Below are 22,567 nucleotides of genomic sequence, written 5' to 3' on the forward strand. Positions count from 1 at the left end.
TTTGGAGGGATTGAGCCCCAAAGCTTCACAGGCTCCCTCAGGACGCCTGGCGTCTCTTTGTCCCTTTTGGGTTTCCGGGACTCGGTCCACTTGAATGCTGGGGCTCTCCCTGTCTTCCCCAGCACCAAAGAAGTACCCCCATTCAGTGCCCGCGGCCCCCAGACCCCGTTCCGACCCTCGGCGGCGGGCCTGCCCCTTTAAGAGTGGCCCCGCTGACATCACGGCGGGGTAGGGGGGGGGGCGGCTGGCCCGGCTCCCGGCTCCGCGGCCGCTGCAGGACCCGGCTCAGCTCTGCGCCCGCCTGCCGCTCTGGGGACCCCGGCCCGGGACGCCCCCTCCTGCCTTCTCCAGCCTCCCAGACCCCAGGCTCTGCCCCAGGCCTGGCTAGAGCCCTAGTCTTCCATCAGGGGACCCCCAGGATTGCCCCTGCTGTCTCTCCTTCTCAGGGTCTCTCTCTCTCTCTCTCTCTCTCTCTCTCTCTCTCTCGGTCTGGGTCTCAGGATCTCTCAGACCAAGGCCTCTGAGCGTCTCCTGTCTCCTTCCTCCCGTCTCCTTCTGTCTCTGACTCTCTGACCTCTCTACTTCCAGTGCCTCAGAATCTCTGAGCCTGGGGACAGCGGGGGTCTGGGACGCAATCTCTGTCTCTTCTTTTCTCTCTCTGTCTTTTTTAAGCCATCTCTGTGTCTCTCCTCCGACCTCCAGACCTGCGAGTCTCAGGATTTCTCAGCCTCGAGGTCTGGGTGTGACTAGATCGATCCTCTGCTGTCTCTCACCGGGTCTCTGTGCCCCTGCACCTCTCGGCGCTCTGCTCTGTTTCTATTCTCTCCCTCCCTGCCTCCCCCATTCTCAAGGCCCATCTCCCTCCCTCCCTGCATCCTTCCCTCTCCCTCCCCGCCCCTCCCCTCCTCCGTGGCAGCCAATGAGCGGCCGCCGGTCCCAGCTCCCGGCGTCGTCCGCCGAGTGAGGCCGCGGGCGCGGGGGGTGGGGGGTGGGAGGTCGGGAGGGGGTCGGGACGCCGGGCTCCGGGGCGGCGGCGGGGGGCGCGGGCACCGGCGACCCCGGTGGCGGCGGCAGCGGCCGGGGGAAGCCGCGGGGCCGGTCATGCGGCTGCGGGGCCCGCGGCCCGGAGCGTCCGCCCAGCCCTGAGCGAGGTGAGCACGAGGGGAGGGTCCTGGAAGGAGGTGGGGGTTCCCCTTGAGGTGGCCGAGGGCCGGACATTGGATCTAAAAGGGACCTGAGTGGCTCCGGGGGGTGGCATTCTGGCGGTCAGGACGCCCGAGTTCGGGATGCAATGGGGGATGGAGGGACATTTCGGCCTAAATTCGAAGGACTGGGTCCCAGGGTCCGGAGTGGGTCAACTATACTGTTCATGTCCGAGTCTTAGATACCGTGGGGTCTGGGAAAGGTGCAGGCCAGGTCCTTGAGGGAAGCGGTCCTGGAGGAAGGAGGCTCCTGGCCCTCTAAGAGCAAGATGTGAGTCTGAGGAGTCCCGGGAAAGGGGGGTACATCTCTCCAGAGACTGAAGGGACATGGAGTTTGGACGTGGGACTTGGCGAAGGGGACGACGGGCATCCGAATGGCTGAATCCAGGAGAGGATGGGGAAATGAAGGATAAGAAGGAGATTCCAGGCCTAGGAGGAGGCTCCCAAAGGATAAAGGCTGGAGGCTGGAGAATATAGAGATCTGGGCAGGTCATTTAGACTGAGGAGGAATCGGAGCAAGAAAGGAAGGGGCTCCCAAAGGGGAAGAGATATGGGTGACAATGGACCAGGTCCCAGTCCAGAGTCCAGGGAGCCAATGGGGGGGGGGGGAGCTGAGGTCAGCTACCTGAGACTAAGGCAGTAAGGGTAACAGGGTTTCTGATGCTTATTTCTGAGCTGAGCTGACTGGAAGAGGAGCAGGCAGCTGGTGGTCAAGCCCTGGAGACATGGGATGGGGGATGGGAGGAAAAGCTGGTCTGAGCTCTGCCAGACTCAGATTCCTGAGTCCCCCAGGAGGCTGGGGTTGGGGGTCGGGGGCACTGGATGCTGTATTGGGGTTAGTGGTGAAAGTTGTCTCAGACTCCTTATTGTCCTTATAGGGGTAAGGCAGAGTTTCAAGGCTACCAGCATTGTGGTTTAAACATGTGGGGTCTCAAGTCATGGCTGCATTGTTGAGGGAGTGCTTACGTGTCTTAATCTTCATAGTTAAAAAGAGGATGGGGAGTCTGGTACTCAGGGATGTAGAGGTCTTTGGTTGAGATAGGATGGGAATCCCATGTTGAGCCACCCAAATCACGGGATTGTGTAGTTTAGGGAAAAATTTGTGATGGGGGTGAAGGGTGGTGGATAAGGGATGAGGAGCACCCCAGTTGAAATCTCCAGATTCCTGATTTGAATTTGAAAGTCCCAGCTGTGAACTGTTTGGAGGATCCAGTGTGATAGGGATCAGGGTTCCAGTTTGGATGCTAAAGAGGGTGTGTAATTGAAAGTCCTAGCATGGGAATCTCTGGTGGGGAATTGGGGAATCTTGTGATAGGGGATGAAGGGGATGGGTTCCTAAATTTCCTGATTAGGGTTTTAGAGTTTAGAGCACTGATCCTTAAATTGAAGGAGGATCACTTATTTGGCTGGAGTGCTGTGGTTAGGGTGCTGAGTTGGTGGAGTCTCCAAATCATGGTTTTGACATTCTGGAGCCTCTATTCAAAATCTTGGCTCCAGGTCTCTGGGTCTCAATGTTCTGGGATCCAGCAGCTTGGGATGGCGTTCCAGGGTCCCAGATTCAGAGGCCTGCCTGGATCTGGGATGGGGGAGAATTAGGGTCCTGGAATCTTGGATCTGGGTCATGGGCCACGATCTCAGATTGGGGATACCAAATTGAGGTCAATGCACATGATCAGAGTTAACCCACATTGATGGGTTAAGGTGTTGGTGATACAATTGGGTGTTAAGGGTCAAGATAAGATTCTAAGGGTTTAAATTTAGGTGGGGGGGTGTCTCTGCTCAAGGTCTTCGGTAGGCCTGAGATCAAGGGCCTGAGGCCAGGTTATGAGGTTAAAGTCTTTGATTAGTGACCCCCTTGGGGGATTTCTGGTTGCTTTCAGAGACAGAGTCCAAAGGAAAGGTATATAAGGTCAGGGTATAAGGTCAGGGCATGCAGTCAGGACTGTGTGGCCTGGGTTAGGGTTTTTACACGGGTCACGTTGCTCAGCATCCAGTCTTGAAGGTCCAACACTCAGGGTGCAGGGACCTAGTTCCCAGCTCAGAGTTGAGGTCACAGGCCCTTGTTGGAGTCAGGTATTCAAGGTTGGTGGCTTGGATCAGGGTACAGAGTCAGGATTGGAGGTATGTGCCTGCTCTTAGTGTTGGAGTGCCTGATCAGTGTAATAGCTTCTGAGTCAAGGGCCCAGGCTCAGGGTTAGGGATTCTGGTGCAGTCCAGTGTTCTGCTGTTAAGGTCTCGGGTCAGGACATGAGGTTAGGGTTGGAGAGCCTGGTTCTGGGTTTGAGAATCTGGAAATTGAGTTTCTAATCAGAGTCATAATGTTTGGTACCCAGATCTGGACACATAGTTGGAGCCAAGGTTCAATCTCTGACTCTGGGCTGAAGGTGATAGCTGGAAATCTTACCCTGAAGTTGGGGGTCTGGTTGGGGGTCAGAGCCAGAGCACAATTATTAAGTTTGGGAAGGCCAATCTCTGGGTTGAGGGTCAACAGTTGGTGTCACTGGTTCAAATCCAGGGATGGGGTCATAGGTCAAGACACAGAGGTCAGATTAGAGAGGTTTGGATTTGGGAATTGGTGTTTCTGGCCTGGGTTCACTGTCCCAGGTGGCTGCATGGGATTGGGGACTCTAGTCCCTCCCATCAGTCCTCTCCAGGGCAGCTTCCCGGTCCCTCAGGCCCCGCAGGGCGTCCCCCGCCGCTGAGGATGAGTCACTGCAGTAGCCGTGCCCTGACCCTGCTGAGCAGTGTGTTTGGTGCGTGTGGCCTGCTGCTGGTGGGCATCGCGGTCAGCACTGACTACTGGCTGTACATGGAGGAGGGAACGGTGCTGCCGCAGAACCAGACCACGGAGGTCAAGATGGCGCTGCACGCCGGCCTCTGGCGCGTCTGCTTCTTCGCAGGTACAGACCTCACCTGCCCTCCACTCAATTGTCCTGGTCCTTGCCTGGAACCCAACAGTACTTATCCGTAGTGCCATCCCTTGGGTTCCAGAAATCCAGAAACGGATCCTTTTTCTCTCCTGGAGAGTCAAATTCCCCCCTGGAGACTCAATTTCTAGCCCTTTATTCCCAGGATCTAGGAGCCCCAGTGCTGACACTGTCTCCAGGTCCCTAATCCCAGGAGAACCACAAAATCGCCTCTTAGAAGCAGTAGTGTAGGTTCAGAACTTTTTCGCTGGAGAGTTCAAGTGCTGAATGGACAGGATAAAGCATCCATGCCTCCCAGCGACCACAGAAACGCCCCCTTGTAGGAATCTTGCCCGTCCCTCCCTCAGACCTTATTCTTTTTAGGGATCCAAGAGTCTTGGCTCACAGCCCCTCATCACTTGGGACCCAGGGTTCAAGCCCAGCCCTGCTCTTTCCATGGGTCTCTAGGGCAGCTGGCAAGAGGAGCTTCCAGACCTCCTGCCTACCCCAATTCACAACCGCCTAAGAATAGTACAAACGGTAACCCCGGGATTAAGCCTCACATCCCCATCCTGGGGTCTCTCGACTGTGCGTCCTCTCAGAGGATTTTCTCTCCAGAGCTTAGGAGCCTCTCATTTAGCCCTGCCTTCTTATCATCCCCCAGGCCGGGAGAAGGGTCGCTGCGTGGCCTCGGAATATTTTCTTGAACCGGAGATCAACTTGGTGACGGAAAACACGGAGAATATTCTGAGTGAGGGGAAGTGGGGGGCGTAGGCAACAAGGGGCCAGGTTCACAGGGCAGGTCCTGGGAGAAAGGGCAGGACCAGGAAAGAGGTGAGGGAGAAGGGAAGGAATGCAGGCTGGAAAGAAGGCGGAGTGGGTGCACGTGGCTTGCATGCAACCCTTTCTCCTCTCGAATAAATCCTTTTTGGTGACTAAAAAAAGGGGGAAAAAAGAAGGCAGAGTCAGTAGGTTAGGAGGAGGGGCGAGACTGAAGGGGCGGGCCCGGCAGTGGGTGGAGCCAACAGGAAATGGGGTCAAACCAAAGGAGGCGTGGCCTGGGTGAAGGGATGGAGTCTGCAGTGGAAATATCAGAAAGGGGAGGAGTACGGAAAGGGGTAGAGCCACCCAAGGGGGCGCGGGTGAGGGTGGAAATGGAGACGTCAGGGGAATGGGGAGGTGTCCCCTGAAGACGCCTCCCTCACCACCTCCCCACGTTTCTTTTCTCCCCCTCCCCCAGAGACAGTGCGCACAGCCACTCCCTTCCCTATGGTCAGCCTCTTCCTTGTGTTCACCGCCTTCGTCATCAGCAACATCGGCCACATCCGCCCCCAGAGGACCATTCTGGCCTTCGTTTCTGGCATCTTCTTCATCCTATCGGGTGAGCCCAAGGGAAGAACTTAGGGTCTGCGGGACTATTCTGGTTCCAAGAACCTGTGGTCCCTCTTCCACTAAGAAAGCCACTTCCTTGCTGTGTAATCCTAGAGGAGTTGCGGCACGTTTCTGAGACCCACTTTCCTCCTCCGTGAGGTGGAGATAGCAGTGCCTATTTCACAGCTTCGTTGAGAGTACCAATTCATAGCGAATGCTTATTGGGTGCTAATTTGGTATTAGGCTGTGTTCTGATACTCACAACCCTGTGAGGTAAACACTATTAATAGACCCATTTCACAGATATGGAAACAACCACTCGGAGAGATGAAGTCATTTGCTCAGGGCCATACAACCAGTGAGAGCAGAACTGGGGCTCACAAATTTTGCTTCCAGAGGCTGTATTTTTAACCACTGCTGATATTTCAGCAATCAACAGATTGCAAGTCTCTTTATTTCCTGTGCAACATTTTATTTAAAAACTTTTCGAACAAACTGAAAAGGCAGAAGAATTTTGAAGACAATACCCATGTACCCACCACTTAAGAGTCAACTAATACCATATTACTAGACTTGCTCTGTCCTGTCTCTGGTCATCTATCTATATTTCTACCCATCCATCACTCTATCTTATTGTTATTTATCTTATTTTTACGCAATTCAAAGTGAGTTGAGGCATCAGTACACTTCACCCTAAATAGTTCACTATGCATGTCATTGACTGGAGTTCAATATGTGTTTATAGTTCTTTTTTTTTGTTGAGCTGTTAGACTCTTGCCTGAGTGATCTCAAACCCTCCTCATAACATCTCTGCCTGGGAGTTATTATTAGCACTCACTTGATAAAATGGGGGTACTGGGGCCCAGAATTGCTCAAGGAGTTGCCCAAGATACCAGTATAAGCTGGTTCCTCAGGGACTCAAGTGTTGTTCCAGAGTGGAGTTCTTTCTGGTGTTCCCCTCTTTGAAATTGCAGCTCAGTATAGACCAATTCAGACCCGCTCATCTCAGGTCAGTTCAGATCACCTCAGCTCTAATACATCTGGTCCAACTAACCCCAATTCATTCTGACTCAATTCTTAAATTCAATCCAAATTAATTTAACATAATTTAATTAAACTCCATCCAAGTCCTTTTAATCCAGTTGACATTTTATAAACAAACCCTGCTGTACACCTTATTTCCATTCTGCAACTTGGGACCCCCAGTTGGCTCCTCCCTTTTGAGGTGGCTCAGATAAATCTTTGAATATCCCTGCCCCAGTGTTCTCCCGCTCTTCACTCACCTTTCTCTAGGCTAAACCTCCCTCGTGCCTCCAACCTGAAACGAGACCTTTTCCAGGGAAACCAGGGTGAGGCCTCCATGCAAACTTGAGTCACGGCATGTGGAGCCAGACAATGAGCTAAAAAAAGACATGTAGAATGTCACCATCCCAGAGTGTCAGAGCAAAGAGTCTAATCATTTTTCAGATGGAAAAATGGTGGCCTAGAGAGAGAGAAAGTGGGGCTAGAATAGGTAGCATGGAGACTTTATTTAATCTATCCAATACAAGGAAAATCCCATTGTTTGTGGTTCACAGAAGAGGAAACAGAACAGGTGACCTAGCTAGTCAATGGCAGAGCTGGGATTAGAATTGAGGGTTTTCTCATCGCAAAACCCGTGCTCCTACCAGTGCACCAGGATCTGACTTCCCAAGGTCAAGGTGAGGATTGATAGTATTGTCAAGGCTGAAGTCAGGCCTCTGATGTAACAACAGAATAATTTGAGTAGGATTGATCCCTATTTCCTGAACTCCTTCCTCGAGTTTATTTCATAGACTATGACCGATCTACCCCATCCCAAGGTGTCCAGTCATGTACTTTCAAGGCTGTACTTTCAAGGCTGATGACACATGCTGCTGTGAACCTGGAAAGACCTGGGTTCAAATTCTGCCACTTACTGTGTGTGCTATAGCCTTCCTTTGTGAAGTTGTTGAGAGAACAAATCTTGGTCAAGTGTTGGCAAACTTTAGATAGTAAATATGTCAGGCTTGTGAACCGTAACATTGTAGTACCCCAGCAACTGGAGATGAAGCAGGGGACCTGACTGCGTTCCAATAACATTGCTATGGCCCCTGAAATTTGAAATCAATCTAACTTTCATGGGTCATGAACATTCTTCTTTTGGTTTTCTCCCCACCATTTAAAAATGTAAAAACCGTGCTTAGCTCACAAACTGCACAAAAAAGCACGGTGGGACAAATTGTTGTTTGCTGATCCCTGGTTTAAATCAAGGGTGTGAAGAGCTAACCCAGTGCCTGGTCTATAACAATAACTGCTCAACACGTGGTAGTTTTAAATATATATATACATGCATACATAAATAGTAGTAGTAACAACGACAACCATAATAATAAACACTTTGTTGAGTGACATGGTTTGAGGAAGTTCTAAGTGCCTTGTGCAAATTAAATTATTTCTTTTTCTTCACTTTGTAAGGCAGATGCCATTATTATTCTCATTTTCCAGTTGAGGAAACAGAAGCACCAGAGGTTAAGTTGCTCCATCATGGAAGCAGGATTCCAACCCAGGCTTTCACCATGGCACCATGCCCCATCACAAGTAGAAATCATAAAAATGAAAAAAAAAAAGATTTAAAAGGAGAGGAAAGGATGGAAATAGTACCAATAGCTTAGATTTTGGAATGGAATGATCTGTCCAGCCACCTCAAGTTCCCAATGAGGAATCCAAGACTTAGAGAGAAAAACAGAAGGTGCCCGAGGTCTGGGAAATGGTGGAATTGGCATACAGTTCTGGAGAAAGCAGTGGATGGGTTGGGGCAGGGGAAGGAAAAGGTCACACTGGGTGGTAAACATCCCTCAGGGACCTACGTTGGGGATGGACTGGAGGGAAATGGCAAACTGAAGAGGAGGCTCGTACAACGGTCCAAGCAAGAGCAGATAAGGTTGGAACTGGGGCTGGAGCTGTCAGGATAAAGGTGACTGGATGGCTCTGAGAGAGAAGGACATTGACAGAAGAATGAATCAAACCATACGACTGACTGGGGGTGGTTAGTGAAAGACAGGGTGAGGAGGCTGGAGTGACGCTGAGTTTCTTCCAGGTCTAAGAAGCATGCTTCCCAATGTGACCCATTAACCCCTGACCCTCAAATACACGTTCTGTGCATCTGCTCACGGATTCCCTCACCAACCTCTTACAGAGACATCCACAACGCCAGGTCCTGTGTGGGCACCGGACACAGGCGATTCCTGACTGAGGCTCACATGCAGCCAGTCACACCACAGCCCGCAACACGTCCATCAAAGCTTGTCACACACCTCTTAAATCCCTTCAGTGCTTTGGTGAATTCCCATTGCACTTAGAATATGTCCAGATTCTTCATGCTGGCCTGTAGGTTTTCCATGATTTGACTACTGCTCAGATCTGTGACCTCATTTCCTAACCCACTGACATTCTTTCCCTTGCTTATAACTTCAGCTACACTGGCCTCCTGCTATTCTTTGAAAATGTAAATCTCAGGCCCATCTGAGGACTTTTACACTCACTAGCCCTCCATTCTCAGAAGTCTCTTCCCCGTGACTCTCAAAGGGCTCCTCCATCTTTCCCTCTTCAGAGTTTCTTTCTCTGACAATACCTAATGTTGCCTTGCACCCGCTCTACTATCCCATTCCCTATCTTATTCGTTTTACAGCACTTATTGCTATTGTCAGTCATATTTGTTTTTCTGTCCCATCACACCAGAATGTAAACTCTAAAAGTCAGGGACCTTTACAAATAGGCTCCCATTTGTATCTGCCGAGCATAGATGAGTTGCTGGTACAAATGCAGATTGAAATATTTGTATAACAGATGAATGATAAAGACAGCTCAGGGAATGCTGGGGAAAGGGGGCATGTCTTAATCTGACACAGTAAGGAGGTTGAGGAGGGTTGGAGTGACCAGGATTCCAAGAAACGATATCCATGCTGATGATACTGAAAGGGCGAGGGGGAATTTTTTAAGTGAAGAAAGAGAAGTGCTTTGTATGTAGATGGTATTCACAGCATGTGTTAAGACCCTAGAAAGCCCTTAAGACTGAGGGGGACACATGTGCAGCTCTCCATGGTCCTGAAACGCTATTTTAAAGCCAGAATGTTTCTATTCCACTTGGAGTGTAGGTGATTCTTGCCTACTGTGCTCTGAGAATTCCGAAGCTCGTGTGGTGAAGAGGGAAGAAAGAGAGTTGGGTTACAGAGAAAGGAAGAGGGAAGGGAAGTAGAAAAAGAGGGAAGGGCAAATATAAGGAAGAACTTATTGAGAAAATGCAGGAATAAATATTAATATAACCTGTTGTCTATGCAACCCCAGCTTAACTGCAGATTTTTAGCCTGGTTTTGAAGGTATCTCTGGAATATTTGTTTCCTTCTTGTTTTGTTATTGATATGTGGCTCTGTAAATCTACTTTTGCTGTTTGATTTATGAATAAAAATTGGAAATGTTTTCTAATTCCAAAAAAAGAAAGAAAAAGAGGGAAATGGGTTATTTTTGGAGAACCAAAGACACTGTAAAATGGCCAAGAAGGAGAAAGAATGACAAGAATAATTTACCTATTGACATTGTTTTAACTTAATTTTCAATTACTAAAAGCAAAACAACAACAACAACAAACCTTTCTCTTTGGAAATATTTGTTGTCTTCTTATCAACCCCTGCTCCTGGCTCTCCTTATGGAGTATGGTATTTAGAACTGTAATGTGGAACAAGGGACTGAAGGTGAGGCAGGCGTGATTACAAGGGGTCACATCATAAAGAGCCTGGAATGTTAGGCTGTGGAATGAATATCTTCTTCTGTGGACAGTAGGGAGCCAAGGGAGACTTTTGCAAAGAGAAGGATAGAATTCAGTGTGGGTCTTAGAAATAGCCAGTTTCTAAAACAGGGAAAGAAAGATTGGGGAGCAGTGGTGCAGGCATAGAGAATTAGCCTTAGCTGGGTCAGAGGCCTTGGGGGTGTAAAAGGGGTTTAGATTTATGAGATTCAGGAAATAAAATGGACATGACTTGGTGACTGAGCATTCTTGATAAATGAGAGAGAGGAATTGAGATGATCCCCCCCCCCACATTTGACTAGAGTATCTGAGTAAATGTGGTCTCTGGGCTTCCTTCAGTATTCCTTTCCTATAAACATGCTCATCTGTCAAGATCTATCTTGGATGACTTTCCACCATGCAACACATCATGGGCATCCTCTTCTTAAATGTCAAAATTAAGAAATACTATAAGTTGAAAGCACTATGAAAGTTCAGAGCAAGAAAAGTTCAGTTCTTAGAGGAGACACAGGAATGGTGGGATGTAGAGTGGATAAAAAAGGGGAGAGCAACCACGAGCTTTTCTGGAAGTTCCAGTTGAGAAGCGAATATACTCATCCATTAGACTAGTATTTATTATGTGCCGGATCTTGTGCTTGATGCAACTGGGAATAAGGTAGACGAGTTCCAAGCCTCCTAGTGGGGGTGGGGAGATACGTCACAAAGAAATTACAAATAGATGGAAAACATAATGTCAGTTGATAAGTGCTACAAAGAAAAATAAAGCAGGTTAAAGGGAAGGAGAGTGATGGGGGGTCATATTAATCTCATCTCAATCACTCCAAGTTTTTAATGAAGACTGAAATTTATAGAATAGTACAGTGATCACTGGTATACCTTCTTCCACCTAGATCCACTTACATCCTTCATTTTGCTAATGTTTTGCCATATTCTCTCCCCACCTTTCTATCCCCCTGCCACACACACACTTTTTTTTTTTTTGGCTTTACCATTTGAAAGTAAGTTCCAGGTATCATGATTGTTCATCTCTAACCATTTTAGCATGCATCTTTTGAGAGTAAGGGCATTCTTTTACATAACTACAACATCATAAAGCACCTAGATATTTTACAAGAATTCCATAATATAATTTATTCTGTTTTCAAACTGTTCTAGTGGTTTCAAGAATGTCTTTTACAGCTTCCCCCAGAACCAGGATTCCATCTAGGTTCATGCATAGTATTTAGTTAATGTCTCTTTTAGTCTAGACTAGTTCCCCACTATTTTATTTACAATGCTGACTTTTAAAATGTATTTCATTATAAAAATATAGAAAGAATAGTATAATGAAATGCCGTGTATCCTTCACTGAGTTTCAACAATTATCAACATATGGTGAATCTTTTTTTAGCTGTACTGCCTAGCTCCCTTCTGCACTTCACTACATTACTTTAAAGCCATTCTCACACAGTAAGTCATCGTATCCACAAACATTTCAGTATATTTCTGAGAAATAAGTATTTTATTACTCATATTTAACATAGCCACAATGCCATTATCATGCCCAAACAAGAATAGCTGCTTAATGTCATTTAATATCTAGTAAATGTTCAATTTCCCCACTTGTCTCCTAAGTTCTTTTTTTACAGTTAGTTTGTTGCAAATCAGGATCTAAATTCCACTTGTGCGATTAGTTGATAGATCTCCAAAGCCTCTTTTGGTTTATAACAGTCTCTCCTATTTTTTCCTTGCGATTTATTTGTTGAAGAAATTTGGTCATTTGTCTTGTAGAATTCCCACGCTGTAGTTTCCAATTGCATTCCTGTGTTGTGGTCTTATATGTCCATCCATCACTGTGTTTTCTTGTAAAACTGTTGTTGATGGGGTCCAGGTTTGATTTTTTTTTTCCCAAAAATCTTTTATAGATAGGTGGTGCTGTTTACACCTGACTGCATTACATCGGAGACAAAACAATGTCTGGTTATCTCTCTTTGAGAGGTTAAAAATGATCACTCCTTCAGGTGTTATCAGCTTGACCCTTATCATTGTCCTTTTGTAGACTATCTCACACCCTGGATTTATGTGATTGTTTCCTAGTGGCATCATTTAATTTGTTCCTCTTTCCTTGTATTTTATGTAACCTGGATGTATGTCTAAACGAGAGGCCTGGCTTGATTAGATTCAGGTTGAACATGTTTGGCAAGAAGATTCAGAGGTGGTACGTGTTCTTTATATCTTTACCTCAGGTAGCAAATCATGTCAGGTTGTTCCACCATGAGTGGTATAGTTTGAACCTTTGGTAAAGGTGGTGGTCATAAGAGCTCTCCATTGAAAAGGGACATTTTTCTCTTTATAATCAATAAGTAGCTGCACACTTTGTTTGGCACTTTGGGGGAAAATCTTGTTTGGGGATACCTATTTTGTTATTTTATATTTTTTTGGAAAAAAATTAAAACTGCAGGAAAGTTGCAAACATAATACAATGAACCCATATACCCTTCACCTAGACTATTTTTTTTTTTAAATAACATTTACAATGTAGTACTTTAATTTCTGCATGTGCTTTTTTTTAAAATTGGGGAATATTGGGGAACAGTGTGTTTTTCCAGGACCCCTCAGCTCCAAGTCAAGTCATTGTCCTTCAATCTAGTTGCTGGGGGCCCAGCTCACTGGCCCACGTGGGAATCTTACCTGCAACCCTGTTAAGAGCTTGCACTCTAGGGCTGCGGGATGACTCAGTTGTTTAGAGAGCGAGCTCTCAACTAGGTTGCCAGTTCAATTCCCGCATGGGATGGTGGGCTTCGCCCCCTGCAACTAGATTGAAAGAACAATGACTTTGAGCTGATGGGTCCTGGAGAAACACAGTATTCCCCAACATTCCCCAGTTAAAAAGAAAAGAGCTCGCTCTCTAACCAACTGAGCCATCTGGCCACCCCCATTTTGCCACATTTGCCTTTCCCTGTCTGTTATCTATCATCTCTATCTATCTATCTATCTATCTATCTATCTATCTATCTATCTATCTATCTATTTATCTATAAAACCACTTGAACATAAGTTGCAAACACTTCACCTCTAAAGACTTCAGCAAGTATCTCCTAAGAATAAGCACACTTCCTTTTTTAACCACAGCACAATAATCAAATTCAGAAAGTTTAATATTTATACAGTACTATAGCCAATACACAATCCATATCCCAATTTTACCAGTACTGTCTTTTATAGTCGTCCCTCCGCCCCGGATTTGGGATCCAATCTAGCATCACAGTTTGTGTTCCCTTGTCGTGTCTCTTTTGTCTCCTTTCATCTTTTTTATACAGCTCCTGTGCCCTTTCTTTCTTTCTTTTTTTTTTTTAATTATCTTTCATGTTGACTCTTTTTGAAGAGCATGGCTAGCTGTGTTGTAGAATGCCCCAGTTTCCTCAGGAGTGGATTCAGGTTACACATTTTCAGCAGGAATACTATGCTCTGAGTGAAGCAGTGGTACATTCACATGGGGACGCCGTGGTGTCAGTCTGCCCCATTACTGATGTTAACTTCCATCACTTAGTTAAATTGGTATCAGTCAGTTTCCTTTACAATAAAGGAAGTGTTTTTTTGGTTTTGTTTTGTTTTAAATAATCTCTTTGTAATTAACAGATATTCCGTGGGGAGATTCCGTCATTCAGCGATTTAGTGTTCACCAATGAGGTTTGCCTGAATCATTATGTTACTGTTAGGGTTGCGAGATGGTGTCTTCCAACTACGTAAAGAAAATGTTTCTCTCTTCTTTTATCATTTATTTATTTAAAAAATATGTCAGTATGGATTCACATTTTTTTGAATTCAGTGTATTATATGCTGTTACTTTTGTTATTCATTTTGATGTTCGCATTTTCCCCAATTGGACTATCAGAAAGACCCTTCAAACTAGTTCCTGTTTCCTTGTTTGAGATGTCCCCCTCATTTTTTGACCACTTCCTTCCTTACTTTGTGGCAGGAGTACACGTTTATGCTCCTGCCCCAGTCTTCAAATTAGCTATGTCTCCTGGGAGCCCTAGCTCCTTATTTAATGAGGGATGGTATTAGAGATCAAAATCTGGGTGCTTATTGCTGCTGAGGTGTCACTGCTTCTAGAATCTTTTAGGATATAAAGTTGGGAAATTATATATATTTATGAAACAGGAGTTTATATTGCACCTAAACACCACAGGGTTCTTCCCTGACTTATCCCATTCTGACTTGTATCTTCCTTCTTTCAGAATGAGAACCCTAGCTCCCCAAAACATTGATAGGTTTACACATTTGCTCAACCCTACAACCCACACAGAATAACTTAATTGTTACCTTAACACCACTAACTTAACACCACTCTCAATAACAACAACAACAAAAACACTGTTAAGGTTCAAGATTTCTTGGCAGATCTTTTTGTCTTCAGACTGAGATATACAGTCAAAGCAATGTGTCTAAAAGTTCCTTAGATAACGACTTCCCCCCTCCTGTGGTCGTACTATTCATTTGATATGAAGTGAGTTTCATTTGTTTTTGTTTGTGTTCAATTTTAGTTTTTTCCCATCCTTATTGACTTTATCTTTTGAATATATAAAATATTAGCATAGTTCCAAAGGTCCAACTCAGAGTGCCTCTTTCTCTCCATCTTTTCCTTCAGGTTCTCGCCTGTCCCCCGTAGGTGATCAATTTCATTTGTTTGTTTTCTTCCCAGAGGTCTCCTTTTGCAAAAATAAACAGATTCCTATATGTGTTCTCATGTACCCTTCTTTTTTGCTTTCAACACAGCATTCTATATACTGTTTTGTGCATTACTTTTCCTTTTTTTTAACTTAGTGACAAAGTCTGGACTATCATTGAACTGCTTGTCAGTTCCCAGAGCTTGTCCTCATTCTCATTTCACAGAGGCTCAGTACTCTGTTATATGATGTTTTATAGATTATTTCATGAATCTGCTGTGTAAGGGCATCTAGGTTGTTTCTGATATTTTGCAGTTACGAATAATGCTGCAGTGCGTTCACCTGTGCCTATGAGCTTTCATGTCATTGGGCGGATATCTTCAGGATAGATTCCTAGGAGTGGGATTCCTGGGTTAAAGGATAAACACGTAGTAGTTTTGGTAGAGATGGCCAAACTCCCATCCATAGCGACATCCCCACTGGCAACATATAAGAGCTTCTGTTCCCTTGGCCTCATCAGAAGAAAATGTTGTGAAGCATTTTCACTTTTAACGATCTGATGCATGAGACATGGTAGCCCCTCATAGTTTTCATTCTCTTACTTTGTGTGAAGGAACATTTTTTTAAAACAGAGAGATCATAGAAAGGCTTTCTAAGGAGGTGACAGGGAGGAGAAATCTAAATGAAGTGACAAAGACATGGAGAAATCAGGGGGAAGAGCATCCCAGGTGGAGGGGACAGTGAGTGCAAAGGCTCTGAGGCAGAAATGACCTTGATGTGTTCAAGGGAGCGTGGGAATTCACATGGTCTAACGAGGGAGCAAGGAGAGGCCAACCGGGGCTGAGGCTGGCAGGCACCAGACCACATAGGCATTGTAGTCAGGAGGTCAGGAAAGTTTTTCTGAAAGATCCAGACAATGAATATTTTCAGCTTTACTGGCCATACAGTCTCTGTCACAACTCCTCAGCCTTGCTGCTGCAGCCACAGGCAATGTGTAAACAAATGCGCTGGGGCTGTGTCCCAAGAAAACTTTATTTATGGACCCTGAAATTTGAAATTCATAGACTTTTAAAATTGAGATATTATAATTCACATAACCTAAAGTTCATATAATTCTGTGGATTTTAATGTGTTCACAAGGTTGTGCAACCATCTCCATTACACAGTTCCACAACATTTTCATTACCCTGAAAAGAAACTTCACACCCTTTAATAGTCAGTCATATTCTCCCCCTCCACTCCATTTCCTGACAACCACGAATCCACTTTCCATCTCTGTGAATTTGCCTATTTTGGACATTTCATGTAAATGGAACCATACGATATGTGCTCTTTTGTGTCTGGCTTCTTTCACTTAGCATATTTTCTAGATTCATCCATGTGGTAGCATAAATTAGTACTTCATTCCTTTTTTAGGCTGAATAATATTCCTTTATATGGCTATACCACATTTTGTTTATCCATGCAGTTGATAAACATTTGGGTTGTTTCCAGTTTTTGGCTATTATGAATAATGCTGCTACAAACATTTGTACACAAGTTTTAGGATGAGCATATGGTTCCAGTTCTCCTGGGTAGACACCTAGGAGTGGAATCACTGGCTCATCTGGTAATTCTGTGTTTAAGACTTTGAGGAACTGCCAAATGAAATCCATGCACTTTTTACATGCCACAAAATACCATTCTTCTTCTGATTTTTTTCCAACCGTTTAATTATGTAGAAGCCATTCTTAGCTAGTAGGCCATACAAAAATCAGAGGTGGGCTGGATTTAGCCCATAGACCATAGCTTGCTGACCATGTTATAGGTGATAGAAAGAATTTAGATTTGTTCTGGGGGGTGATGAGCACACAAGTATTTGTTTGTAGGAGTCTGAAAGGAAATGCTGATAAGGATTACATGGATTAATTTAGGACAGGGAACTTTGTAACCTCCTCAAGCCACCCTTGGCATGGCTACTATTTAAAAGAAAGTTCATCTTGAGGAAGTGATGTTTGCTTCTGATATATTCTCAAACCAGAGCTCACCTCTCCACCTCCCTATGTGCTTGTATTTCCTCAACTGTAAGTGGAGTTAAAAATGGTACTACTTGAAAGTGTTGTGAGGTTTGAATGAGTTAATACATATATGACACTAAGAGTGGTGCCTGGCACAGAACAAGACCTATATAAGCTGTTGCTATTATTATTAGTACTATTATTATTATAATTAATGTTATTGCTATTGTTATCCATGCAGCCTCAGCTCAGACCTCCTCCTCCTCCTCTTGGAATATACAACTCTAGAGCCTCCCCTCCAATCTCTTCCCAGAACCAACCAGCCCCCCAAGGATCTGCTAACACTCCACTCTGGCCCTGTCTTTGCTCCAGACCTTCCATGTCTCCCTAGTGCTTTTGGCATCAATGCCGAGCTCCTCAGCTTGGCATGCGAGGTTCATCATGGTCATGTGCCCGGCCCCGTCTCTGGCCTCGTTTCTTGTGACTATGGCCCATGTTGTAACTACATGGGTGGATCAGCTCATGCTTGGCCTCCAAGCCTTTGCGCTCTGCCCAGAGTGGAATAATGAGTATTCTTATTCTTCCCTGGGCCTCATCCCATAGGACTTGGACAAAGTCATTCTTCTAGGACGCTTTCCCTGGCTCCTCCTGCCCCCCGCCCTGCTCCCCCAGGTGGGTTTGGTGCCTCTTCTGGCCCCACAGAGCTCTGTGTGCTCCTAGTTCCCTTACAGCACATATCACCATGTGTGACTATTGACCAACGTCCAGATTTGCCTTCCCCAATTGTGACCTGGATGCAAATTTGGGGTGGGGAAGGGGGAGGTTGATTCATCTCTAGGGTCCTCACACCCAGGCAAGGCCCACATTCAAGAGGCTTCAAAAGATGGAAGTTAGTCCAGGCCAGAGCAGGGAGGACAAGGGAGAGGACAGCAGTGAGACGAGGAGAATCCTGGGCTGGGGCAAGGGGTCTCTTGCTAATGGACCAAGGGCACCCCTTTGCTCCCCCAGGTCTCTCCTTGGTGGTGGGCTTGGTTCTTTACATTTCCAGCATCAATGATGAGGTCATGAACAGGCCCAGCAGCTCTGAGCAGTATTTCCACTATCGCTACGGGTGGTCTTTTGCCTTCGCTGCTTCCTCCTTCCTACTCAAAGAGGTGATGTCTGTGGGGCCCAGACTCTAGGTTTTTGAATGGGGAGGGGTCTGGGGGCCTGATTCCTGGGTTCAGGAGGAAGAGGAGGCTGGGGGTGTAGACTTTGGATTAAGAGGGAGGTGGTGGCTGAGGGCCTAACCCCTGGATCCTGGGGGAGGAGGGAGCTGGGGACTCAGACTTCTGGAGTCCTCAGAAGAGGCTGGGGGCCTGGATTTTGGGGGTTCTGAGTCAGGAAGGGGCTGGGAGCCTGGACACCTGGGGTCCTGGGGAAGGAGGGGACTGGGGTCCTAATTCCTGCCTTCTGGGGAAAGGAAGCTAGAGGCCAGGAACCTTGGGTCCTGGGGTAACAGGGAGCCCAGGGCCAGCTTCTGGAACTCTGATCGTGCCTTGCCACAGGGGGCTGGCGTGATGTCCGTGTACTTGTTCACCAAGCGCTACGCCGAGGAGGAGATGTATCGTCCGCACCCGGCCTTCTACCGCCCGCGTCTCAGCGACTGCTCCGACTACTCCGGCCAGTTCCTGCAGCCGGAGGCGTGGCGCCGCGGCCGCAGCCCCTCCGACATCTCCAGCGACGTGTCCATTCAGATGACGCAGAACTACCCTCCCGCCATCAAGTATCCAGACCATCTGCACATCTCCACCTCACCCTGCTAAGGCCCCGCCACTCGGAGTTCCCCTTCTCCTCCACACCCTCCTCACCGGTCTCCCTGAAACGCAGCTCCCCTCCCTCCACCGAACTCCTCGCTCCCACCTGGGGGGTGCTGCTCTGGCTTTAGCCCCGCCCTTCCCGGTGGGCCCCCCCCACCACTCTAGCCCCTCCCCTTTCCTGGCCCGCCCACTTCATTGGACCCTCCTTCCAGATGGTTCCTCTCCCTTTTCCGTAGGGTCCGCCCGTTTCCTCTGGCCCTGCCCCTCTCAGCCAATTACTGCCTCCGGCGTTTTCCGGCTCTGCGCACCTGCCTCAGCAGCCAGCCGGCGGTTTAGGCGCCCACCTCTGCTGAGCCCTCCCATTTGCTCCCTCCCCGCAGGGGCGCTGGGCTGGAGAGTAGGGTCCTGCAGCCGCCAGGAATGCCAACCATCCTCTTCTCCCCTCTGCCCGACTTCTCTCTGTCCTGGCCCAGTCTCACCTCAGGACCTTGGGGTCCTTGGGTGCAGCGGGGGACTTCCTTGCTCCGTCCATAGCTCCTGGGTGGGGTGGAGGCCGGAGGCTGTGGGTCTGGTTCATCTGGTCTCCCCCTACACTTCTCTGCTTCCCTGGAGACCGCCTTCTTCCTCACCGGCTGGGCTCTCACTGGCTGGGCCGCCAGAAGGTTACTTGCCTTTCGGGGAGCGCTGTCCAACCGACCAGCTGTCCTTAGCTTCTCTTTCTTCCTCCTCCTCGTTCTGTCTCCCTCCTCTCCACTCACTCAGCCAAAGCCCCTGGGTGCATCCAGCCCCGCACACCACAGGACGAGGATGGGACCCTAGGGTGAGGGAATTCCATGCCATTTCCACACCTGTGCCCGCCTCTTCCCCCTTGAGGTTCCTCAAGGGAGGCAGAGGCAGTAGCGGGGGTCGACACCCCCTAAACCTCGAAGTCTTCCATTTTCTGGCACTCCCCCTCATTGAAGTCCCCCTTCCCATCTCAGACCCCCAACTCTGGCCTCTTTCAAGGGTCCATTTTTCCCCCTTGGACAGATTTGGGGGGGTCCCAGAAATTCGCCCACCGCCCCTTATTAGGGGAAGAGGGGCGAGGTAGCACAGTGTTGTACACGGAACCTGAAAGGCCCCCGGGGTGGGGGGAGGGCGGCAGGGGAGGGACGGGGGCTTTTAGTTTGCATCTTAGGGGGGAGGGGGGAGGGGGGACCGCAGCAGTTAACCTGTCTTTACGCAGCGATTTTTAACGAGGCTGGGGGGAGGGGTTTGGGGTGGGGCGTCGGGTGGGTTGGGGGGCCTGGCTCTGTTATTTACTGTGTATCATATGTAAATACCAACAGAAACTTCAATAAACTTTATTTCAAACACGTCTCCGCCTGCGGGGGATGGGGTGGGCTTTGGATGCTGGGGGCTGGGGCTAGGTCTCTACCCCTAGGGTCCGGGAATAGGGTTGGTTGGTGTTTGTTAAATTGCTTCATCCTTATCATTATTAACAGCAGCGCTTTATAATTCAGTCCGTGTAAGGCATGTAGGACAGCAAGTGACACGGGTCAGGAGCAATAAAAATTAACTCTTGGTATTACTCTGACCACTTAGAGTACTGTTACTAGTACTCGCCTTCCTTCTAGTACATTCACTGCTTCATTTAATTTTTTCCCCAAGCCTATACGTTGGGTTTACTGGACTCACTTTGCAGCTAGGGCTGTAGAGGTAAAATGATTCCATCAGGGTCACACAGATAGAAATTGGCAGAGCGCGGGAGCCTTGAGGGAGAAGTGGGTTCTCCTAACACTTGGCTCAGTCACTCTGTTGAGAATTAACCGTTACCATTTATTGCCACACATTCTTCCCATCCATGAGCTCATGAGCAGCCCTGGTGTAAGAGTTCTCACTCTCTCAATCTCTCCACCTCTCTCTCTCTCACACACACACAACACACACACACACACAACACACACACAGTGGGCTCAGATCTGTGATCTCACCCTTTACACTGAGGGACTGAAAACAGCCTGAGTGCTTGAACTTGTTCTTGAGATGTGTTGAAAAGAAAATACAGTGCTAGCTAGTCCTTGGGTTCTATGCCTTGTCATGATTTAGCCTCTTGGGGACACTCAGCCACAACCACATTTATCAAGTTGTCATTTGGTGTCAGACACTATGCTGAACACTTCCCGTCTACTTGCTTATTGGATTCTCCAAGGCATCCTGTGAACTAGGCATTCCACATAGCCCCATTTTGTAGACGGAGAAACTGAGACTTGGGGAGGTGAGGTCACCCAGCTGCTAAGACGCCAAAGAACAACTCACACCCAGGCTAGTCTAACCCCAGAGCCTAATCTTTCAGCTGCTGTATTTTACTGCTAGGAATTTGATGCCAACTCATTCTGTGACCTTGAACAAGTCTTAATCTCTGGGGCTTGTTTCTTTTTCTGTAACGAAGAAGGGGGATGGGCTACAAGGAAGGGCTCCAAATCCTTCTGGAACAGGGAGAGTTGGGGTGGGGGGTAGGTTAGCAGGAAAGAATTAAGATTCAGCAGGATTAGACTCCCTGGGGGAAATCTTCTGAGTCATTTTCAATGATTTCAGGAATTTCTGGCAGTCATGCTTGAGATTTAGGATGGCAAATACGTTTCAGCTTCTTTGTAAAGATTAATCAATTTTTAGTGGCTGCCCGCAGCACACTGTTGGTAAGGAGTTTTGAACTTCTGCTCAGTGGGAAGTGATGTCGCCCGTCAATGAGTACTGTCCGCCTTTCTAATCAATTGGTGCTGTCTGTTTAGCCAGCAGGATGGGCAGTCTTGATGTGAGCGCTGCATATTTGCTGATTTTGTCCAGAACACAACCTAAAGTCCTAAAGTTCTTTTTCAGAAAACATCAAGTTAGTTTTTTATTTGTTTCTTTGCTTTGCTTTTTTACACTTTGGAAATTGAATGGGATTTCATAGTTAATGATTTGTGTGTTTTTACGGAATGCTGTGGAAAGTAAGTCCTACTTCTGACCTCTTGACATCTAGACACCACCCTCCCCCTGAGATACTATCATTTTGTCGTGTATTATATAATTTCAAGAATACCATATGCATATTGAAGCATATATGCATGTGTTTTAATCCACACACAAGTGAATATGTAGCATATATGCACACATTTATTTGACACAGCATTTATCATCGTATGCATACATTTCTGTACCTTTTAATTTCACATGGCAATGTATTATGGAGATCACTTAATATCAGTTATGTAACTTTATCTTACTGTTTTTCAAGGCTGCTAAATAACAATACTTTGCATAAATTAGTTGTATAATATATTGAGCATTTCCTATGTGCCAGCCACTTTGCATTCAAGTCCTAAGCACTGTACATCCAATAACCCAAGGAGCTTGGTGCTTTTATTATCATCAGCATTTTATAAATGAGATCCTGAGGCACAGAGAGGTTAATTAACTTTCTCCTGGTCACACAAGCAGTCAGTGGTCAGGCTAAGATTGAGCTCTGGGAGACTCCCGAGCCTGCCGTGCTTCACCACTGAGCTGTATACCTCCATGTGTATTGAAGCCACCTAATTCCATCTATTTGTCTGCCATCATTTTTACACAGTGTTTTGCTGTTTTGCACTCAGTTCATGTACAGCACAACAGTACACGTCAGTGGTTCTCCAAGTGTGGCCCGGGGACGCAGGGCATCCCTGAGATGTGTTTAAAGGGCCCACGAAGTGCAGGCCATTTTTATAGTCATACTACAATACTGTTTGTCTTTTTCACTCAGTCTCTCATGAGCGTGATAAGTTCAGAAGGTTTGGCTAGCTTCATGATAGATGATAACACAATAGATTGAATGCAGAAGGAGA

At 47.1% G+C, this 22,567-nt stretch overlaps 1 protein-coding gene across 1 annotated transcript; it reads left to right on the plus strand.

The window, feature by feature from the left end:
* The first annotated feature begins 1,001 nt into the window (after positions 1-1,001).
* CACNG7 (calcium voltage-gated channel auxiliary subunit gamma 7) lies at positions 1,002-18,852 on the plus strand. Its single transcript, XM_081032372.1, has 6 exons — positions 1,002-1,151; positions 3,878-4,102; positions 4,773-4,859; positions 5,349-5,489; positions 17,935-18,080; positions 18,474-18,852. Exons 2-6 carry the CDS (start codon positions 3,907-3,909, stop codon positions 18,729-18,731), a joined length of 828 nt encoding a protein of 275 aa, XP_080888498.1. The 5' UTR covers positions 1,002-1,151; positions 3,878-3,906; the 3' UTR covers positions 18,732-18,852.
* Positions 18,853-22,567: the final 3,715 nt, after the last annotated feature.

The sequence above is a fragment of the Rhinolophus hipposideros genome, assembly GCF_964194185.1.
Source record: "Rhinolophus hipposideros genome assembly, chromosome: 21".
Classification (NCBI taxonomy): Eukaryota; Metazoa; Chordata; class Mammalia; order Chiroptera; family Rhinolophidae; genus Rhinolophus; species Rhinolophus hipposideros.

Bases quoted from the DNA above. Each gene is read 5' to 3' on its own strand.
- CACNG7 (XM_081032372.1), top strand. From the start codon at position 3,907: ATGAGTCACTGCAGTAGCCGTGCCCTGACCCTGCTGAGCAGTGTGTTT. The intron at 4,103-4,772 runs GTACAGACCTCA...ATCATCCCCCAG, and splicing joins GCGCGTCTGCTTCTTCGCAG to GCCGGGAGAAGGGTCGCTGC. The intron at 4,860-5,348 runs GTGAGGGGAAGT...CCCCTCCCCCAG, and splicing joins AAACACGGAGAATATTCTGA to AGACAGTGCGCACAGCCACT.